Source organism: Tachyglossus aculeatus, chromosome 23 (genome assembly GCF_015852505.1).
Source record: "Tachyglossus aculeatus isolate mTacAcu1 chromosome 23, mTacAcu1.pri, whole genome shotgun sequence".
NCBI classification, from domain to species: Eukaryota; Metazoa; Chordata; class Mammalia; order Monotremata; family Tachyglossidae; genus Tachyglossus; species Tachyglossus aculeatus.
In genome coordinates, this window is record NC_052088.1 from 13,210,369 (window position 1) to 13,234,234 (window position 23,866).

General features: G+C 44.4%; 1 protein-coding gene across 1 annotated transcript in view; it reads left to right on the plus strand.

The window, feature by feature from the left end:
- Positions 1-23,866, plus strand: part of ANKRD31 (ankyrin repeat domain 31) — a 94,159-nt gene that overhangs the window by 65,654 nt on the left and 4,639 nt on the right. Inside the window, exons 21-24 of the mRNA XM_038765988.1 lie at positions 2,256-2,352; positions 7,812-8,856; positions 10,690-10,830; positions 16,342-16,441. Of these exons, the coding sequence (XP_038621916.1) occupies positions 2,256-2,352; positions 7,812-8,856; positions 10,690-10,830; positions 16,342-16,441 (1,383 nt within the window). The remainder of the gene's footprint in view (positions 1-2,255; positions 2,353-7,811; positions 8,857-10,689; positions 10,831-16,341; positions 16,442-23,866) is intronic.

Here is a 23,866-nt window from a genome sequence, read left to right on the forward strand (position 1 = left end):
CAAATGTAAGGCCTTATTGAGCTGACCACATGGTTTGAAGAGTGCCTTTATTTCTCTCATTTGAGAGAATATTTGAGTTTCACTGATCCAGGAAAGGGAGAAAGTTAATGAGAACTGTACCAGAAAACAAGATAATCTGAGAAGAGTGATCACCTTAACCCAGAAGTACAGTGCTGGTGATTCACAGGGTCTAGGAACCCGGGCCAGGAATACGTGAAGTTAACAGAGATATTGATTAGCTGGGGAGATAAAAAGTATCGGATGCTGTCTGGAGGCCAGTATGCTACTCATTGGCCTCTCAGTTCAAACAGGGTAAGGTAACTGAAGGATGTTGGAAATAGAGACAGCAGGGCTCTGTGACTATAGGATATCTTCAGCCTTTCCTGATGTATAAATTTGTGGGGGCTTTCAGGTTAGTTGGTTGTGGCTTGCAGTGTCAGTGACCACAGCAAATTTGGTTCCGTTTCTTTATCCTGTTGCTTCACTGGTCACAACTTCCCTAAACCCTCACTGGTTTTGACCTAAGCTCTTTGATCCCGCTGAACTAACTCATGACCTAAGTAGACTGGGCCCACCCTTAAATAGGGAGTGTGCAAACTCCAAGGCTAGGCCCGTGGTATAAGTGGAACTGTTTTTCTAGTTGTCTTCCTCGATGTACTGAATGTGCTTGCCTGCATGGGAGTGCTAGAAGTGCAGGGAGAGGCTCATCCAGGGGACTCCCCTTCATCAGTTTTGTGGGTACAAAGCTGAGCCTTCTATTGGGTCCCCTGTTTGTCTGTGATTTGCTCATTTCTCATCCCAATTCTTGTTTGTAACATTGTTTAGTCTTTGGCACCTGATTCCCCCAGAACCTAAGAGCTGAGTACCTTAGAAGGAGCAGTAATTTGTCTGGGCCACTCGAGAACTGTTTAGCACCGCTCTGTTTAACGTAGGCAGCAATGCAGCCGACCAGGTATGTCAAGCCCAGGGTCCCGGTGAGGTGGGGTGTGACCCGCAGGACACCAGGAAGATAGGGTAGCAGGGAAGCTGGAAGAGGAAGATGCAGCTAAGTTGCCTATTCCACCATTCCCGGAGCCAGGATCTGGCTCTGGGCCGATAGGGCAGCTGCTGCTGCAGCTCTCTGATGTCAGACATTCGGGGTCCCGCTGCATGCAGCATCTGCTTCGCCAGAAAACACGAGAAGTGTTTGTAGCAGTGGCAGTAGCACAGAGAAGAGCGGGGCTGCTCAGCAGGTGTAAGAAGCTCTCTCAGGATGTTCCTCTCCGCTGCTGCTCCGGTCACTGTTGAAGGTGAAAATAGTTTGTTATTTTGTGTGCACGCATGATGCATGAGAGACAGAGAGATTGCCCAGTATACTACCAGGAAAGAATTTTAAGCAATGGGAGAGTTGGACTTAATGTCCTCTTTGATTCCCTCCCGGTTTGACTTCCTCATCCCAATCTTAACATCTAGTCCGGAAACCATAACTTTAAAAACATAACACTCAGTGGGGATTTAACACCTCCTTGCCCCAGCCCTGAGAACTGTCAACGAGCTAGGCAGGGCCAAATTAAAAAAGATATTACGGGGGAGGATGTATTTGTGGAAAGAGGGTGCGAGGCATCATATGAATCATTTTGAGCACACTTGGGCACGTGCACACACTCATACCCACTTCCCCTTTCCCAGTGTTCCCCAGCGTTGGGGAAAAGATGCCAAAAGCACCAGGAGCAAGCAATTCACTTTATGCTGTTGGCTCTACAATGCCCAAACATAGTCCTGGTTTGCATAACAGGAATTAGAAAGCTCACTGAACATTTGTCCTCCAGACCTCTCCTCTTCCCCTCATTTTCATTCCTGATGGGTTCTGGTTACTTATGAATGAAAATAAACACTTGCCCAAGTGCCTAACAGGTAGGAGAAATGAAGGTGGGCCTTCAGAAAGTTAGGCAGGAGCTCTAATGAAACTCTCCGGGTTCAGGGACTTAAAAGAAATCAGATTTGCTCTGTTCTCACTGTCTTTCCATTTGCTTTCATCAGAGTCAGCTTTTGTGGGGAATTCCGGAAGGTGCCTGCTGCTGGCAGATACAGGTGTTCTCTTTCCCCAAGAGAGGATGGGGGAGTAAGCCATGGGAGTCATGGGCATGACTAATGTACACAGTTTGGGGCAAGGAGAATTCTTCAGGTCCAGTGGCTTTGGAAGAAACAGTGCAAGTTGGTTGTCTCCTATGAATGTGTTATCCTTTCCCTTATAACCTCTGTTCACCTGCCTTCAGAACAGTACAGTCAGAAGATGCTTCAGATCAAAGCGTTTCTGGATGATGTGCTTGCCAAACAGAAGGAGGAAAGAGATAAACTTGCTAAAAGATACAGGTAAGTAAATCTCGTTTCTTAGGGTTTTAAAAGATATGACTAATAATAATCAATCAGTGGTATTTGTTGAGCAGATACTGGGTGCGGAGCATGGCACTAAGCGCTTAGGAGAGTACAGTGCAATTGAGTTGGTAGTTATGATTCCAGCCCACAAGGAGTTCTCAGTCTAGGAAACACTGAGCTAGAGTTGGGAATTTTAGATACACAAATGCTAGGCCTCACCCTACTTTCCAGGGAAAACAACAAAATCATAGGGCTGGACAGTGTCTCAGCAGAGTACTCAGTCCATCTCCTTGAATGAACGAATCTCCTGCTTTCTACAGAGCTTTAGCTAACCATCCTAGGAAGAAGTTGTCTCATTATGTTGCCAATTTGTACTTCCCAAGCGCTTAGTACAGTGCTCTGTACTAAATACGATTGATTGAATGAATGAACATGTGCTTATAAATCTCGACAGAGAAAGTCTTGGTGATGCACCACAGGGTCCTGCAACCAGGGGATGATACAGAAATCACCCTGCTACCTTTGAATTATCTCTGCAAGTTGAGAAGCAGGTATCCCAGTGGGTAGAGCATGGGCCTGAGAGTGAGAAAGACCTGGGTTCTAATACCACCTCCGCCGTTTGTCTGCCCTGTGACCTTGGGCAACTCACTTTACTTTTCTGAGCCTCAGTTACCTTATCCGTAACATGGGGATTAAGGCTGTGAGCCCCATGTGTGACATGGACTGTGTCCAACCTGATTAGCTTGTATCTAGCCCAGTGCTCAGTACAGTGCAGGGTACATGGTAAGAGCTTAACAAATACCATTTTTTTTAAAAAAAGAAACCTTCTCGAAAAACACAAATGCCATGGATCTGAGATTGGCTAGATGTTTCTGAACTTGGAAGCACAGTCTTACCATTAGAAAAGGTGAAGGCTAAGGAAAGTCCCCAGATGGAGGCTGCCCTGTGTTTGTGGAGGCTCCCTAAGGAGTCCCTCACCCACGCTGCCCTTACTCTGCCCCATTCTCACTGGCAGCAGCGCTTCTGGAGGAAAGACAATGATTTGGCTCACATCTTTAGAAGCACCTGGCAGACGTTCTCACAGGCCGTGCCTGGAAATCTAACAAAAGAAATTTAAACATGAAAGTCCTAAGAAGTATTAGGAACAATAACAATACCACTACTATTTTGAGATCCTTGGAGGAAGCAGTCAACAGATTGTTGCCACATTTTAAGAAATTGGGATGTTATCGGACGTCTAGAAAAAAAAAGATCTCCGATGCTGTCACTCCCTTCAAACTTTTTTTAAGACTATGATCTAGCTCTTGCCATCTCTAATAATACAATCTCTAAAGTTTTTTTTCATTTAATTCGGGTTATTTCTAGGGAACTTTTAGAAGCTTATGCTGAGGTTGTTGGGTTTTTTTAAACTAACATTTTATGGATACCTCTGCTGGTATTTGCTGGGGTCGGCTACCATTTAATGGCTACTGCCAAAGATCAACAAAAACATCCATCTGCTCCCCAGTTGTGAGCGGGTTTCCTTAAGTTCTATAAGAAATACCATCTGGGTCAGACCAATGGCTACAGAACACTAGGAGGAACCAAGAGAATCATTTGAGAGGCAGCGTAGCCTTTTGGAAATGCCACAGAGCTGGGATTCAAGGGACCTGGGTTCTAATCCCCGCTTGCCTGCTGGGTTAACTTACTTGTGCCTCAGTATTTTTAACTGTAAAAAATGGGGATTAAATACCTGTTCTCCCTTCACTACCCCCACTTTTTTAATGGTACTACTACTGTAAGCACTACTGTGTGCCAGGCACTGTACTACTACTACTACTAATAATAATGTTGGTATTTGTTAAGCAGTTACTATGTGCCAAGCACTGTTCTAAGCGCTGGGGTAGATACAAGGTAATCAGGTTGTCCCACGTGGGGCTCACAGTCTTCACCTCCATTTTACAGATGAGGGAACTGAGGCCTAGAGAAGTTAAGTGACTTGCCCAAGGTAACACAGCTGACAAGTGGCGGAGCCGGGATTTGAACCCACGACCTCTGGCTCCCCAGCCCATGCTCTTTCCACTGAGCCACGCTGCCTCTCTAAGCACTGCAGCAGATACAAGCTAATCAGGTTGGACACAATCCTTGTCCCACATGAGGCTCACAGTCTTCATCCCCATTTTACAGGTGATGGAAATGAGACACAGAGAGTTGTAATGAATTCTCACTATTGGCTTCAAAACTCTCCGTCACCTCGCCCTCTCCTACCTCACCTCCTTTCTCTCCTTCTACGTCCCGGTCCACACACTCCTGTCTTCTGATGCTAACCTTCTCACTGTGCCTCGTTCTCCCCTGTCCCGCTGTTGACCCCTGGCCCCCGTCCTACCTCTGGCCTGGAATGCCCTTCTTCCGCAAATCTGCTGAACAATCACACTTCCCCCTTCAAAGCCCTACTGAAGGCTCACCTCCTCCAGGAGGCCTTCCCAGACTAAGCCCCCTTTTCCCTCAGCTCCCCCCACCACCTCGCCCCACTCGCTCCCTTGGCTCTACCTCCCCTCCCTGCCCCACAGCACTTGTGTATATATGTACATATCTATAATTCTATTTATGTATTTTATGCCTGTTTTACTTGTTCTGATGTATGTATATCTCCAATTCTATTTATATTGATGCTATTGATGCCTGTTTATTTGTTTTGATGTCTGTCTCCCCCCTTCTAGACTGTGATCCCGTTGTGGGCAGGGAGTGTCTCTCTGAGTTGTACTCTCCAAGCGCTTAGTGCAGTGCTTTGCACACAGCAAGCGCTCAATAAATATGATTGAATGAATGATTTGCCCAAGGCTGCCCAGCAGACAAGTGGTAAAATCCTGATTCCCAGGCCTGCTCTATCCACTAAACCATGCAGCTTCCCCATAGACTGTGAGCCCCATGTGGGACAGGTTCTTTGTCTGCTCTGATTGTATTGAAAATACCCTAGCATTTAGCACAGTGCTTGGCACCTAGAAAGCGCTTAAAACATTCAACAATTAATTACTAGCCATTTAGTGGCTACCCTCCATGAACAATGGTTAGGGATATACCATCTGTCACCTTTTCTACAGCCCTAACTTCCCTTTCACTATCCCGTTATGTTTCTCTTGAGCTTCCCTGATCTTTTTGGCTTGCACAGTTTCCTTCGGTAATGAATTCCGTGTGATTAGCACTAACTAGATGAAGTAGTGGTTCCTTTTGCTTGTTTTTAACTCTCCACTTTCAAGCTTCAAGGGTACCCCTCTCATCCTCCTGTTGGTCCAGGCCTCTCCCTTCATAATTTTATGGGCTTTAATCATGGCCCCTCTCAGCCTGCAGCTTTCCAGAGTGGGAGTCCCATCCCTTTCAGGGAATTAGGTAATCAATCAATCAATCAATCAATCGTATTTATTGAGCACTTACTGTGTGCAGAGCACTGTAGTAAGCACTTGGGAAGAACAAGTTGGCAACATATAGAGGCGGTCCCTACCCAACAGTGTTTTCACAGTCTAGAAGGGGGAGACAGAGAACAAAACCAAACATATTAACAAAATAAAATAAATAGAATAGATATGTACAAGGAAGATAAATAAATAGAGTAATAAATATGTACAAACATATATACATATATACAAGTGCTGTGGGGAAGGGAAGGAGGTAAGGGGGGGGATGGAGAGGGGGAGAACTGCTTCCAACTGCTTTAGGAAGTAGAGAAGGTAAATCAAACAAAGACAGGAAGCAGAGCTACCCAAAAGATAAGTCAAACAAAGGCAGAGGCACTGGACATCAAGTAAGTGGTAATTTAAGCTCTTTACGGCAAGGAACATGTGATCAACTCTGTTTTTTACTGTTTTAAATGGTATTTGTTTAACACTTACTATGTGCCAGGCACAGTACTAAACCCTGGGATAGATATAAACTAATCTGAATGGTCGCAGTCCCTGTCCCACTTGGGCCTCACAGTCATAATTCCCATTTTAGAGATGAGGTAACGGCACATAGAAGTAAAGTGACTTGCCCAGGGTCACACAGCCGACAAATGGCAGAGCCAGCCTGTGCTTAATATGTTGCGAACTTGTACTTCCCAAGCGCTTAGTACAGTGCTGTGCACACCGTAAGCACTCAATAAATACGACTGAATGAATTAGGCCATGCTGATTCTTGTGGAACAGGGACTATATAACTCTGTTACATTATACCCTCCCTAGCACTTAGTACAGTGTTCTGCACACAGGAAGGGCTCAATAAATACGATTAGTTGGGTGATTGATTTGTTTGAGCTCAGGTCATAGCTGACTTGGAGTAGTGGCTTCATCCCACTGTGAACTTTAAAACTGCCAAGGTAGGCCCTAGGGGAAACCCTGCAGGGGCAGAAGTCTGGGAAATAGAAACAGAAGGCAACTTGCTCCTGAGGGGCCTTGGTAGTAGCACTGAAACTCACAACAAGATGAGTTACAAGTGTGAGCATTCAAAGCCACAGCTCCAGCTTCTGCAGAACTGTCAGATGGAGGTGGCTGAGGCCTAGTTTTCTTTGGTATCTGTTAAGCGCTTATTATGTGCCAGTCACTGTACTAACCTCTGGGGTAGATACAAGATAATCAAATTGGTCACAGTCCCTGCCCGATATAGAGCTCACAGTCTTAATCCCCATTTTGCAGGTGAGGTAACTGAGATAGAAAGAAGGTAGGTGTCTTGCCCAAAGTCACCCAGCAGACAAGTGGTGGAGCTGGGATTAGAACCCAGGTCCTGAAGTCAGGCCTGAGGCTCATTTGTCCTCAGTGGGAACTCCATCATCATCACTGTCGGGGAGAGAGCCATTTTAGCATTCACTGTCTAGGTTCCACTCCAGCCTGTCACACTTGTGTGTCATGGGCCCCCCTGCTGTTTCTATGGGAATAAGCTGCAAGTGATACTTGGGGGCCATTTGATTAAATTTGGTTCTCTTTTAGGGCTAATGAATGGGACTGATACAGCAGGTTTCAGGGGCTGGGAGTCAGAAGGACCTGGGTTCTAATTCCAGCTCCGCCACATGTCTGCTGTGTGACCTCGGGCAAGTCACTTCACTTCTCTGTGCCTCAGTTACCTCATTTGTAAAATGTAGATAACAGTGTGAGCCCCATGTGGGAAAGGGACTGTGTCCAGCCCAATTAGCTTGTAGCTACCCCAGGGCTTGGAACAGTGCTTACCACATAGTAAACACTTAACAAGTACCATAACTATTATTATTATTATTATAAACAATATCAATCTGCCTGAACCCAAGTTTTTCCTCCCTTAAAAATGCTGAACTCATCTCAGCTGCGCTGTTCCCCTCTTGGCTTGGCTCCCCAAGAGGAGATTCAAAGAGGCTGGTTTTTTTTTTTTAGATTGAAAGTAATCCAACATTTGACATTTAATTGTTTTTTGTTGGATTTTTTTGGATTCTGGACTCACTCTTCCACCTTCTTGTTTGTTATTTGGTCCCGTAGGACTTCCAAGGACTCTTTTAGGGCCGGGGCTTTGAAGGAGAAACTAACTAACCTGGCTTCGAGACAGAAGAGACTTTTGGTTGTGGCTCACAAGCAGCGAGAAGTAAGCCATAAAATCCAGAACTTCAAGACTATGAAACAAGCTTCTGTGAGGCAACAAGCCGCCAGCTCGGGCAGCCGCGGAGACGACGACAAGCAGAACCCTGTGGCTGCTGAGAAAACAAAGCACCCTTCGGCCGCTTCGCTTCCCCTGAGCCCTGCCACTAGCTGCTCTCTTGGAAGCAGCTCTGAGACACAGCTGTTTTCAGAAAGTAGGTTTTTTGATCAGGCGGACAGCCAAAGTCCAAACAGCTGGATGAGGGAGGAGGAAACAGAAGAAGTACTTGGCCAGGAAGAATGTTCTTTAAATGATCAGACAGCTAAAAGGAAGGCTGAGGGAGGCTCCTCAGATCATACCTCAACACCCCACTACCCGGACATCACCGAGATGGGAGCATTTCCATTAGAACCTGTAGGTTTCATTAGTCAAACAAAATATTCAAAGCGAAAGGCAAATCATCTTTCTGAAATTGCACCCAAAGAAAGTGAATCCCCAGATCCCTCTGCAAAAACCAGAACATCGAATATTTCTGGGGCAACAAGCGAAATTGTCAAAAAGAATTCCTGTCAGCCAACCGCTGCCTGTAGCCAGGCTCCTGCCTGTTGGAATTCACCAGGAGGCACCAGTATGAAAGCAGCTTCCCAGGAGCCATCTACGGAAAGGTCCGAAAGATCATCGAGACCTTTGCCCGTGGATCACGGAGACCCACTTGGAGGCAGGGAAGCTTTGCTTAAAACCAAACCGGATCATCCCAAGTCGACGCAAGCTGATGGACTTGCAAATGATAGCCAAAACTCTTTCACCCCACTGTCACCCAGCCAACCCAGTAAACAGCAATCCTCCAACCACAGAACAGAGAGAGAAAGGCGGAACATGAGGATCCGTGATCTGATGTTACAAGGAAAGATTATGCCAGGAGAAGATGTTCTGGAATTCAAGATGCAGGTCATTGCTTTATCTCTGACACGGTGTTTCTCAGAATGGGGGCTGTGAGGTAGCCATGAGTCACCAATCTCCAGGACCATTCCAAAGTAGACCAGGGCCAGGGCAAATTGGGTAGTTCAGAGCTGTCAGTCTGTGGGAGGAGATGACAGTTACAGGTGTAATATTTTCACTTCTTAACCCCCTGTCCCACATCCCTCATCAGACCATGCTCATGAACCATTGACCCTGAAGGCTGATTTGGTTCTCCCACTGGCAACTCCCCTGGGCCACACAGCTGTGGGAGAGGAAAAGAAGCGGGTAAATTGTGGGGCCAGGGCATTTGCCTGACCCTGCCAATCCCTAACCATTTCCTTCCTTCCAAGCTGACTCTAAACTCGTTACGGGCAGGGAATGGGTCTGCTAACTCTGTTGTATCGTACTCTCCCAAGCGCTTAGTACAGTGCTCTGCACATAGTTAGCGCTCAATAAATACCATTGATTGATTGTGGCAGGGCCTGTTTAGCTCACACCCTCTAGCTCTATTCCCTTCCCATTTCCCTTCCTGATCAATGCCTGGGTTGCTTTTTTTATGGTATTTGTTAAGTGCTCACCGTACTAAGCACTGGAGTAGATACAAGGTAACTAGGTTGGACACAGTCCCTGTCTCACACGGGGCTCACAGTCTTAATCCCCATTTTAAAGATGAGGGAACTGAGGCACAGAGAAGTGAAGTGACTTGTCCAAGGTCACCCAGCAGACAAGTGGCAGAGCCGGGATTAGAACCCAGGTCCTTCTAACTCTCGGGCCCGAGCTCTCTAGTCCCTATCCCTTCCAGCCTGGTTCTTGGGTTCCCTTCAACTTGGCCCCAGCCCCATTTGACTCCTTCTGACTTAGGCCCCAAGGCACACACCCCAGTAATTTTACTGTATTCCTTTTTTGTGAGACTGCAATTAACAGAGATGCTTGAAAGACTATATTGCCTTCTAGCCAAAGCATGTCATAATAATAATGATGGCATTTGTTAAGCGCTTACTGTGTGCAAAGCACTATTCTAAGCCTTGGGGGGGATACAAGGTGATCGGGTTGTCCCATGTGGGGCTCACAGTTTTAATCCCCATTTTACAGATAAGGTAACTGAGGCACAGAGAAGTTAAGTGACTTGCCCAAAATGTCATGAAAGCATGCTTTCATGGCAGAATTGACTCCATCTTCTTAAACGCATTAAATACACTTGAATCTCATCAGTTTCTTCATCTGGGAAATGGAGATTAAATACCGGTTTTCCTCCTCACCCCCCTTCCTCCCTTTGAGACCCAGGTGGCACAGAAACCTTCAGATCTGATCATATTGTATGTTCGTAGCCCAACACTTAATACAGTATTTGGCCCATAGTAAGCACTTAAAATGCTATTATTATAATCATCATTATTATTACTACTACTATTCTCAGGGGTAGATTATCCAGTTAGTGAATTAACCAAATCCTTCCTATTCCTCTCTCTTCCTCTGGTGATATCCCTCCTAGATATTGCCCTGCTCATTAGCCACCTTCACCAGAAAGAATAAGGGGAAATCAAGGAGGTGAACCCAGTTCACTGACTTCTTTCTAGCAGCTGTGGTGAAATGTTTGGTGTGTGGGAACAGTGAAGTTGATAATATTCTGTAAAATGTGCTTTCCGTTATCTGCACAACCACTGTCCCCCCATGTCCAGATATAATTGACTGCAAAGACAAGATACAAAATTAGCCACCATAGCTGCTCCAATTTAGCTGGAACAGGATTTCACAATGTTGTTTCTTTCACCCAAAAGATAATCTTTGTTAACCTCTCATTCTTTCTTTTTTCCACTCTAGAACCTCAGTTATAAAGCCAGTATTTTGCCCAATGGAAAAGTGAAGGATGAGAGCGGAAATATTTATATCAGCCCTATTGCCTGGATTAAACAACTCCTAGGAAGTAATATTTATGTGACCTGGAAGTACGTGTGGAATAAGGTAGGGAGTCACTTTTTTTCAACAGTCTCTTAAGGAACAGATTCTCTCAAACAAGGGTGAGATTGTACGCTGTACTGTCTGGATACCTGTTACATGACCAGTGGTTGGAATGATTGGTTGTAAGAACAACTGAAACCAATTCTAACCCATTAGCACAGGGAGAAAAGGCTGCTGGAAAAGTGCGTGATATTACTCCGTTGGCTTCTGTAAGCTTGAGATCTGTGAAAGTCTCGGGGCTCTTGCTGGTATTTCAAGTCCCATCTCCAGGTGGTGCTAAATAATAGTAATAATGATGAAATAACAATGAACGATGAAAATATTAATAGTAATTTTGTGCCAAGCACCAAGTGCTGGGGTAGATTCACAATAATCAGACCTGATGAAATTCTTATTCCACCCAGGCTCACAGTCTAAGAGGCAGGGAGAATGGGTATCTTATCACCATTTTAAAGGTGAGGAGACTGAGGCACAGAGAGGTTCAGTGACTTGCTGGGCTAGAATCCAGATCTCTTGACTTCCAGTCCCGTGGTTTTCCACAAGGCCACACTGCCTCTCAAGGGGACCAAATTCCCCAGGAGAATGAGGTCAGGCTCCTTCAAGCCCAGGAAACAGGACCGCCCATTGGTACTCCATATCAGGATAATTGCCCTGAGCCTTGCCCTGTAGAGGACCACACTCACCTCCCAGCCCAAGAACCATGGGACCAAATCAGCTCCCAGAAGCGAAGGGGAAGCAGTTTGAGGAGTGGAATGACTACATCAGTTGGGAATTCCAGTGCTTAACCTCTCCTTTCTCTCTGGGGACCAAGCCTAGAAGTGAGAGCCTCACAAAACATTGTCCTGGGCCCCACACTGCCATGGGACAGCCTTGCCAACTGGCTTTCTGGTCAAATATGGGAGGTACAATTCCTTGGCCCCAAGCTCTTCTCTTCAAGATGGTGAGGGGTGAGGCAGCCTCTCCTCTATCATTTGCTGGACTTCCTGTAGTGTCACTAAACTAGGGCATTTCTCAGGATGTCCCGGTGAAGAACACCAGCCACTTAGATACAGCATTTCTCTTGTCCCAGTTGGAATCGGCTGCCACCTACAAAAACGGGTTCAGTGAATCTGCTTTCTGTCACAGCCACACAGCCAGAGTCTAGCAGCTGACGGCACAGGTTACCTCTCTCTGGCCAGATGGTAGGGAAGCAGCAGGGCCTAGTGGATAGAACATGGGCATGGGGGTCAGAAGGTCATGGCTTCTAATTCCAGTTCCACCACTTGTCTGCTGTGTGGCCTTGGGCAAGTCACTTTACTTCTCTGTTCCTCAATTCCCTCATCTGTAAAATGGGGAGTAAACCTGAGAGCCCTGTGTGGGACAGGGACTGTATCAACCCAATTGTCTTGTATCTGCTCCAGCACTTAGAATAGTCCCTGGCATACAGTAAACGCATAAAACATACTGTAATTATCAATATTATTATTATTATTACTAGGGAAGCTTGTTTCCTGTTAACCTGGATTCAGGAAGGTGAATCCATTCTCCCAGCAGAAATACCTGGCCGCTACACAGAGAGTATCTGCCCTCCCTCTGACTCTGGCTGTCCCTCCTTCTAGGGGCAGGCCTTGTCCCTGCCCTCCCCACACCACATCAATTTTCATCTTCAGAGTGCTTTTCAAATGCATTTTTCACCTGAGAAACACTTCTTGGATAAAATGCCTTTTTGTGTCACAGTGATCTTTAAATAAACCTGTGAGTACTGGGTGTTTTTTTCCTCCCTTGGAATGTCTGAGACAAGACTATATAAAAGAGCCCCCGAACATCCTTCCCTTTTTTTGCAAGCTAGTGCTACCTTGTAATGGCTTCATCCCACAGCCGAAAAGTGTCTGTAACTGTAACTTAATGTGTCTGTTCAAAGACTTCCATGGCTGCCACATGGCAACCAATAGCTGCCTGGTGGCAAGCTATCAAAGAGCCCAGTCCTGGGAGTCAGAGGACATGGGTTTTAATCCTAGCTCCATCATCTGTCTGCTGTGTGTCCTTGGGCAAGTCACTTCACTTCTCTGTGCCTCAGTTTCCTCATCTGTAAAATAGGGATTGAATCCTACTCCCTCTACTTAGACTGTATGCCCCATGAGGGACAGGGATTGTGTCGAACCTGAATATCTTGTATCTTCCCCAGTGCTTAGAACAGTGCTTGGCACACAGTAAGCACTTAACAAATCTTATTGTTATTATTATCATTATTATTGTTGTTGTTATTTATCATTATTATTATTGCTGTTGTTATTGTTGTTATTTTTTAAATGAGGTAGTTCAGTCCCTAAAGAACCAGGGACCTGTTCCGGGGATACAATTGTTTGGTTTTCCTTAAAAAATGCAGAGGATTCAAAGAGCATGAAGTTTTGGGTCTTTATGCTGCATATTAGCAAATGTATAAAGGGGAAACTTTCCCTTCCGGAATCCATAATCCTATTCATATTGTGCTTTACTCCTTCAAAGCCATCTGTGAAAATGACCAGATGGATCTGTGCTTGTCACCCCACCAAAAACTTGGACACTTGGAAAACTTTTTGGATTCCTGCTCTCCAGGTGACTGATGGCCCAGGGAAGAGGGCCAATGTAGCTGTGCATTTGCTGGTGAAAACACAGTCTCAGGGGAACCCCACGACTCTCTTTGTCATCAGGCTCAGGCCTGAGGGCTTGGTTCCCAGCAGGGTCCTTGCAGCAGTAGCAGTGAATCAATCAATCAATAATAATATTTGAGTGCCTGCTGTGTGCAGAGCGCACCGTTCTAAATTCTTGAGAGATTACATTAGAGGTAGAAAACATCTCTTTCTTTTTGCATGGGGGTATTTGTTAAGCACTTACTGTGTGTCAAATACTGTTCATTCATTCTGTTCTGTGTTGTACTAAATGCTGGGGTAGATATAAGTTAATTAGGTTGGACACAGGCCCTGCCCCACATGGGGCTCACAGTCTAGGAGGGAGAATGAGAATTGAGGCACAGAGAAGTGATTGCCCCAAGATCATACAACAGACAAGTGGTGGACCTGAGATTAGAACCCAGGTCCTCTGATACCCAGGCCCATGCTCATTCCACTAGGCCATGATGCTTCTCTTCCATTAAGGAGCCAAGTACAAAATAAATTCCAGTTGGGAAGAAGAAGAGACTGTAAGATCGTTGTGGACCAACCCGGTTTTATTGTACTTTCCCAAGCGCTTAGTACAAACTGTGACGGGAAAGATGGATATGGTAAAGTGCTCAATTACATCTGTCAATGAAAACGACATTTAGAGGTAGCTCAGGACTGAGAATATTAACCAGACTCAATTTTCCATCACACTTGAGCAAGGGAGTGAGATTTCAAGAAATCACAGATTTAGCCTCCGCTTGGCATCACTTTGTTTCTCAACAAAAGAAATAGGATTTCCTCATGTCACATTACTGTTGGTTCTATCTAAAGTCAGAAAGGTAGAGAACACTGCAGAGACTCAGCTCAAGCCTATTCTTGGCCCCCGTCTATTTTTCTTTTGGCAGGACTTATATAGGCCCAATTGGATGTGAGCAGGATTGAGGATGATTGTATAAAAATATAGTAGTTTGGGCTGGGTCAGGGGGCAACGAAGAGAAGGGGTTGGGGGGTACTTGCATTCAGAAACCTGGGTTTCTCAAATTTAAAGTACCCTCAAATGCTCAGTAATCAATACGACATTCAGACACCTTTGGTTAGAAACAAAGTGCTCGGATTTGGGGAAGGCCTGCAGAGGCCCGGCAAAGGAGGAATCTGGGCCAGGCTAGGAAATTGAGCTCAATAATAATAATAACTGATATGCAAATATAATCCTACAGCACATTAGTGGAGTCCAAAACTTGATACCCCACCCCTCCTCCAGGAGGCCTTCCCAGACTGATCCCCCTTTTTCCTCTCCCCTTCCCCACCCCCCACACTACCTCCTTCCCCTCCCCGCAGCACCTGTATATATGCTTGTACAGATTTATTACTCTATTTATTTTACTTGTACATATTTACTATTTATTTTGTCAATGATGTGCTTCTAGCTTTACTTCTACTTATTCTGATGACTTGACACCTGTCAACATGTTTTGTTTTATTGTCTGTGTCTCCCCCTTCTAGACTGTGAGCCTATTGTTGGGTAGGGACTGTCTCTATATGTTACCGACTTGTACTTCCCAAGCGCTTAGTACAGTGCTCTGCACAAAGTAAGTGCTCAATAAATACGATTGAATGAATGAATGAATGAATAAATACTTTTTTGCCTACAGGTTTTGACTCCAGAGCAAAAGGAAGGCATAGGGAAACATGTGATGGGTCAAGATCATTCATTCTTTCTTCTTTCAGTCATATTTATTGAGTGCTTACTGTGAGATCATCCATAGCTTTCCCAGAGCAGGGTTCATTATGCTCTTCTGGGTGCAGGTCAATCATTCACTCAATCAATGGAATTTATTGAGCACTTACCACATATGGAGCACTATACCAAGTACTTGGGAGAGTACAGTAGAACAGATTTTGTAGACGCATTCCCTGCCCACAAGGAGCATATAGTCTAGTGGGGGAGACAGATACTAAATTATGGATTTTGAACAGTCAAACAGTGGTATTTATTGAGCAGTTACTGTGGGCAGAGCACTGTACTAAGCGCTTGGGAGAATACAATAGAGAATGAGATGCTAGAGGCCGCACCACACTGCCAGATGACAGACTCTTGCTTTCACCACACAGAGTTTGGAGGCTCCAAAGATGATTCCCACCATCTCAGATTTCAGAGCAACCCCAGGGGCTTGGGTCTAGATTGGGTGGGATCCAGGGGATTGTTTCATCATGGAGCGGCTGAGTCCATCCCCAGAGGAAGTCGTGCAGATCAGAGGGTCGAAAAGCATTTTGGATAGATTCCAGGGAGAGCAGTCCATAATGGATTATTAGAAGGAAAGACAGGGCTGCAGAAGGAAAAGTTAGGGATAGCAAATGTTAGGTCCCTAATCTCCAAGCAGAATTCGGGGCTGGATGGACCATTGGTCAAACCAGTCGTGGAACTATCCCGGGACTTCCCCGAATCTCGCAAGGGTCCCCTGAGCCAGGTATGACCCAGGGTGACAGAACATCTCCTGGACCATTCTAAATTGGAGAGGTTCATGCCTGCATTTCGCCTGCAAGAATCTACCAGTTACCATAACGTGCCACTCATTACCACTGCTCCTGCCAAGCTATCTCATCCCCTATTATACCTAGCTCTGCTGCCCACTGGGCTAAGTGGTGTAACCCAAGTTCACAAACAGGCAAGAGTGCATCCCCACACTAACATCTAGACATGAGCCTGTGTCTTCAGTTCCATTCTAATAATGTAAGAGTCTGTATTTTTCACAGTGCACTGACTTAAGGTTTCAGTATGTATTATTTATAGAGTGCTATGACTGTACAGTTAACAAATTTGCAGATGAAGAAAAATGGGTCTCTTTGTCCCAGAGAGTTCTTATGGTCTTGCAATTTTGTTTTTGAAAATGCCTAGGTAACCTATCTTGGGAAGGAGCTTTCTAAGTACGTTTCTGAAGAAGTACACAAACCTGTGGAACCAAAATTGCCTCCGCCAAACCAGCCCTGCCCACCAGGTATGCACAACTCTCGGTCCGGTTGGAAGGGCTGCAGATGTTTCATGGACTACTCCTTTTGAGCTATGGCTTACCCTGAAAACATCCATTGCAAGAATTAGCCCTGATCCAATTCCTTTTTCTCACCACAGTCTGTACTGAAACTCTTCTGGATGGTGAGGAAAAAAAGAAATCTTATTCCCCTGGTCTTGATGCCAGGAGTTGGAGAGAGTCCTACATTCACTGAAAGCAAATCCATAATTGATTGTTACTCTGGGTGCTGGACTTTCTGCATGAATCTAATGGAACTAGCCAAGTCTTAGGAAAGCCAACTGAGAAGTTGACCCCACCAGAAGGAAGTGGTTTCTGGTCAGGCCACGGAGGAAAGAGCAATCGCTACCAACCTTTCCTGAGAGAGGGGCTGGCTAAACCAGATATCCGTGCTGAGTGGAAGTCATTTTTTCCAGGCTTTTAGATGCCTTTCAACTTGGCCTTCTAATTCCCTCTTCACTTTTCTTCATGAAATTCTTTAGAGTCTAAAAAAAAACCCCAGGAAACTGTATGTCCCGATGCCTGAGAAAGAAGATTCACGGCTTCTTTTTGATAGAATTGTCTTTCCAGTCCCAGCTTTTTCATCTGCATTTCAAATTATTTTCTTGACAAAGAGCCTGCATTTCTTGCCAACTGAGGTGCTAAGATATCTGCTATTGTTGCGTTGAATAATTTAGCTTAGCTTTGGAATCATTGCCACTGACCATTGGGCCGTAATAGACAATACAGGAAAGCCAAGTGTGTTCTAGAATATCCAAAAAGTAATTAATTGCACGTGATATGTGAATAACTTTGAGATCCAGTATTCTTAAATCATATTGTCTTGAACTTCATATTTTCCTGAGAACTACCTTAGGTAAAAGGCTTTTTCCCAACTCCCCTCTCCCTTTCCAATATAAGGGGATTACTATTATACATATATCGTACAATCATTTCTGCTAAAATGATTTTGGTTGGAAACTGACGGCAAAAATTTGGGAAAAATTTTCCAATAAAACGGACTTATCTGGATACAGTATGACAGGGTCAGAAGAAACAGATTGTGTGCAAAGAAAGCGGGATATCGGACATTTGGTATTTCAGTGTGAAATTCCTTTATTGTGGGGTCTGCAAGAATGCAACCTCCTTATTATAGAAGGACTGGGTTTAGGTATATGGGACAGCAGGTCCTCAGCTACAATAAGCACCCTCCCACCCCATTTTAATTTTATCCTCAACAAAGGGGAGAAGGTGGAAAGCTGAGCCAACCACCTGGCCTGTGGAGAGTTCGTCAGGGAGAGTTCCTCAGAGTCCCCTGTGTTGGAACTTTCCCCTTCAGCTCCACTGCTTCACCAGCCTTCCTCTTTGTTCTCTTCCTCTTCCCCAGGTCGAGCTCTTTCCATCCTTTTGAAAGACCGAGTGGTTGGGTCACGACTAGCATTTCCCTAATTCTCCCAAAACAGTGATTTTTTTTAATAGATAGAACAATACAGTCACATACTTAAGCAAGCCCAAGTGGAATTTCTAGGAACTTACTATAGAGTACTACTTTCTCTGTTAACTGCACAAGTAGTTTCTGATTATGGGTTTTCTTCCCCCCAAAAACTGCAGGTCCCCCTCCTTCCCTTATACATATTATTTTACAGATGAGGAAACTGAGACCCAGACTTGCCCAGGATCACAGATCAAATGAAGGCAAAGCTGGGTGTAAAGCCAAGTCCTCCGACTCCCAAACCCAGGCCCTTTCCACCAGCCATATGCTGAGTCTTCTTTGTTCTTGACCCAGCCTTTGATCCATGCAGAGTGCCCAAGGGGAATTGGAGAAAGGAGGTAAAATTTTGAGAAATGAAAAAGAGAAAAGATAAGAAATGGCAAAATAATGTTAAATCTAATTAGGAAAAATAGCAAGTGGTGCATAACTGAGAGTCTGGTGAAAGAGCAGTGCAAAATACCTCCTCACCCAAAAGGGCTGTAAAAACGGGGAATGTTTTTGGGTTTTTTGTTGTTTTTTTTACCAGAAAATGGTACTAGGATCAAGAAAGGTTTGGATACATTAATAGCTACGAGGTCAATAATGGATTAGAGGAAAAATATAGCGATGTTAAAAAGTTTGTGTAGTTTAGATAGACTCAAGGAAGACAGAGTTATGGATGATGTGGGCTATTAGACAAAAATATTAGGGATGATTAATGCTACCTCCCCAACCATGAGGTTGGTTGTCTAGAAGGGCAGCCATCGTAATGTTGCTTCAAACATCTTTTGGTGCCACTGTGAGACAGAATTCTGGGATGGATTAGTCTGACCCAATAGTGCATGCATCTATTTTTCTGATTATACAAATAAAACAGAAAATACAAGTCGGGGAGACTTAGAAATAATAGCTGTTACCCCCAAAGTGATGTTGATGCCTGCTTTGTCCTCGGTGTTGAAGATTGAGAATCCTTACTGTAGGTCTGAGGGACAAATGCCCCTAAAAAGAGGATAATGGGATTTTAAAATTTCTGAATAATAATAATAATAATTAGGGTATTTGTTAAGCGCTTACTGTGTGCTACGCATTGTTCTAAGCACTGGGGTAGATACAGGGTAATCAGGCTGTCCCACGTGGGGCTCACAGTCTTAATTCCCATTTTACAGATGAGGTAACTGAGGCACAGAGAAGCTAAGTGACTTGCCCAAGGTCACACAGCAGACAAGTGGCAGAGATGGAAGTAGAATCCGCATCCTCCGACTCTCAAGCCTGTGCTCTTGCCATTACGGTTTAGGGGTTGGGCAAAGCATTAAAACCTTTAGACCCACGCATGAAAACAGCACAGTTATGCTTTGAAGCTCCAAATGCCCCTCACCGTTCCGGTAAAAACAAAAGATATGTAGGAGACCATCAGCAGAGGCGTGGCAGGGGCTTATTTTTGGGTGGGGCTGCACGAGCTCATTTTTCCACAACCCAGGCCAACTTCCAGCATGCAAACAAAACTTTGAAGACTCAATGAAACCCTTCCTCAAACACTGGAGTGCTGGGAAACAGGAATGACGAACAGTTCATTACTGCCTGCAGCACCCAGAAGAGGGGATGGTGAGTTTCCTCCCTGGGATGGCCATGAAATGTACTTCCCAAGCGCTTAGTACAGTACTCTGCACACAGTAGGCGCTCAATAAATACGATTGATGATGATGAAAGTAAGAGGAGGAATTAAATATAGTGCCAGTGACTTAACAAGTATGACGGCACAGCTGAATACAATCCCTGTAGTAAAGAAGAGACTGTTAGTCACACCAGTTTCTTGAATCACCCATTCAGTGGGTGAAACTCACTGTCACGAGGTAGTCGTCCTTCAGTTTCAAGGTGACACTGTTGACATTTTAACATGGCAGAGGCAACAGACCTCCATATTTGTTGATCCTTGATGATGACCGTGACACTAACCAGTGGGGAGGGTTGATGGGGGGGGAAAGAAAAACCTTTTGTGGGCTGGTTTTTTTTTTTTCACACTTTCATAGACAAGCTCAGCAGATCAAAGTGATGCTGTGGTCACTGTAACTGTTGATGTGCCCCTATTCAACTAAAAAGCAGCAACATGACTCAGGACTACATTTCTGTGGCTGTCTACTAGGAAATTAACTCCCACATGACTGATCCTTTGAAGATCCTCCTCCTTAGTTTCTACCAGGAGGGCCGAGGAAGTGAACCCTTCACCTCCTATGATGCTCATTCTCAAAGAATAAAATTGGAAGAGGGGTAGGAAATGTTCCCACTGGATAATAAGAGATAATAATGTTGGTATTTGTTAAGCGCTTACTATGTGCAGAGCACTGTTCTAAGCGCTGGGGGGAACACAAGGAGATGAGGTTGTCCCATGTGGGGCTCACAGTCTTAATCCCCATTTTACAGTTGAGGGAACTGAGGCACAGAGAAGTGAAGTGACTTGCCCAAGGGAACACAGCAGACGTGGGGGAGGTGGGATTCGAACCCATGACCATGGATCCGACCATGACCATGGATGCTTTTTATTTAAAACTTCTTAGAGTACAAAACTACTTAAAGCAAACATTCTATTAAGAAAGCTTTCCATTTCTGTATTTACCTATATATTTTATATCCCTTATTTTTGAATTCTCTGTTCTTTATCACCATGGCATCCAGGCACTCAAGCACATTAGACTAAATTCATTTAACTCAGAGGAAGAGAAAATGTCCTTCTCCTAAATTCTTTCACTTAATGTGCAATAATTATGATATCCCTTTGACAGGGCTCATCATTTGAAAACACATGCATTTCCAGGAAAAACAGCTGTGTTCTTTTCCTCAAAGTGGCCCATGACCCAATGACTCACTGTTAAAAATTAATAACTCAAAGGAAGATTTTCTTCACTGAAATGTGGTCAGTGTACCTCTCCTCATGCCGAAGGATATGTAATTCATTCATTCATTCAGTTCATCATCATCATCAATCATATTTATTGAGCGCTTACTGTGTGCAGAGCACTGTACTAAGCGCTTGGGAGGTTACAAGTTGGCAACATATAGAGACAGCCCCTACCCAACAGTGGGCTCACAGTCTAAAAGGGGGAGACAGAGAACAAAACCAAACATACTAACAAAATAAAATAAATAGAATAGATATGTACAAGTAAAATAAATAAATAAATAAATAGAGCAACAAATATGTACAAACATATATACATATATACAGGTATATATGTATCAGTTGCATTTATTGAGCGCTTCCTGTGTGCAGAACACTGTATTAAGCACTTGAGAGGGTACAATATAACAATAAGCAGACACATTCCCTGCCCACAGTGAGCTTACAGTCTAGAGGGGGAGACAAACGTTAATATAAATAAATAAATTACAGATACGTACATAAGTGCTGTGGGGGGGATGAATAAAGGGAGCAGGTCAGGGTGACGCAGAAGGGAGTGGGAGAAGAGGAAGGGAGGGCTTAGTCAGGGAAGGCCTCTTGGAGGAGATGGGCCTTCAATCAGGCTTTGAAGCAAGGGAGAGTAATTGCCTGTCAGATTTGAGGAGGGAGGACATTCCAGGCCAGAGGCAGGACGTGCACGAGGGGTCAGTGGTGACATAAATGCCATTGAGGTACAGTGAGAAGATTGGCATTAGAGGAGTGAAGTGTGCGGGCTGAGTTTTAGTAGGAGAGTAGCGAGGTGAGGTAGGAGAGGGCAAGGTGATTGAGTGCTTTGAAGCCAATGGTGAGAAGCGTTTGTTTGATGCGGAGCTGGATGGACAACCACTGGAGTTTCCTGAGGAGTGGGGAAACATGTCAATCAATCAATCAATCATATTTATTGAGCACTTTGTGCAGAGCACTGTACTAAGCACGTGGGAAGTACAAGTTGGCAACATAATGTCCTGAACATTCTTCTAGAAAATTGATCCAGGCAGCAAAGAGAAGTATGGGCTGGAGTGGGGAGAGACAGGAGGCTGGGAGGTCAGCAAGGAGGCTGATACGGTAAGCAAGGTGGGATAGGATGATTGATTGTATTAATGTGGTAGCAGTTTAAATTGAGAGGAAAGGGTGGATTTTTAGCAATATTGTGAAGGTGGAACCAACACGATTTAGTAAAGGATTGAATGTGTGGGTTGAATGAGAGAGAGAAGTCAAGGATAACTCCAAGGTTACGGACATAATGCAGCACAAATATGAATGCAAATCCATTAAAAAAAAATTTTTGTGATATTGAGTGCATGCTAATGTTTCTACACCTCAGGAAGAAATCTGCCTGTGATCTCAGTCCAAGGCTCCAAAATTAAGTTGGCATTAAACACTGTTGCTCCTTTCCTATTTTAAACTTCCTCCTGATAACACGAATAAATTCTTAAGAAAATAACATTTTCCTAATTCACAAAATACATTTTAAGGCACACTACCTGTCCCCATAACATTAATCTTACCTCAGGGAGTTTAAACATAAAATCTGAAGGCCAAATAAGCAAAACCAAATCAGGAAGTTTTTTATCAGAATTGTAGGGGCCCTCTTAAGTTTTTATACAAAAGCAAAATGTACAGTTCTGTTTTCTTCAGTCATAGGGTTTTTATGTTCATATGATGTTCCAGGCTCACAGATTAAAATCCAGGCTTGATTTTTTTCACGCAGTCTAAATACCAAGTCATTTAACGTTCCATGGCCACAATTATTCTCCAGTTTTACTTTCTATAAAAGGGCAATGAGCTTTCTACTGAAAGAGTCATACTTGAGGGTTTTGTTTTTATTTTTTTACTGCACGATTACAGAGTCTGTATTTTCTTACCATCTGTTGAAATTTTAAAGCATTTTGCTTTGCAGTAGAATCAGATTGTGCATGTGTGGCAAGGGGGCAGGGTATGTTTGTACACAGGGATGCATTATGAATACCACATGCAATCATTTAATCAAAAGAGTAAGTAGATGTAAAAAAGGTTCAGGGGTGACCTGTAGCTATATTGGAAAGAATAGAAAATGTGTATTTCAACACCAAAGCCAGAAAGTAAAAAGGAATAGAGTAGGCATTGGCAACTCCCATACTACTACCAGAGACTGGCACACCAAATCATTTTGGCTGGCACTGATACTCACTTCTAAATCGGTGCCCCTTCTAGTTGAGGTGACTGACCCCTTTGGAGATCTGACTTGCTCAATTCAACTATCACTGTCCTTTGACTTCCTTCTGTCTGTGCCACAAGCGCTTAGTACAGTGCTCTGCACACAGTAAGCGCTCAATAAATACGATTGGATGAATGTGTGTCCACCTCCACAGGGTATCAGGGGCACAAGTTGGGGACCAGACCGGCTCCAGGCTACATTCAGGGGATGTTGAAGACTCTGAAAAGTTAGCAAGAGTTGCATCGTCACCTCTATTCCCCTTGGGAACCCAATATGCCCCTGCACAGGGCCCCATGCCATTCGGCCACTGTACCATCAGTCAGTGGTATTTATTGAGTGCTTACTTAGAGCAGAGCACTATAATAAGAATTTATCATATTTGATTGCCAATTGCTGAGTTAAAATGAACTGAGAGAAAGGGAGAGGAAAAATCACACTGAACCTGCTTTCCAGCCAGATGAGCTATGAGGAGAAGATCCCTTGAGTGGCCCGCTTACCCTCCACACCCAGGAAGGTCTTTTCGAGCCTTCTCCTGAGTGGGAGGAGGGGGCTGAAGCCAAAAGTCTGACCAAACCAAATTGGCTCCATCTTCTCAAGCTCGGTCTTCAGCATAACTCGATCGAGAAAGCAAGCTCATTCATGACTGTGTTAAATAGGTCGGGCAGTGATAGTCTTCAAGGGACCAGAGCGGTCATTTTTTCCTATGAGAAATATTTATGCTACTCAGGATAAACAATCACCACTTAGTCAATCACTGGTAATTATTTGAGTGCTTACAAGGGGCACAGTACTGTACTAAGAACTTGGTAAAGTCCA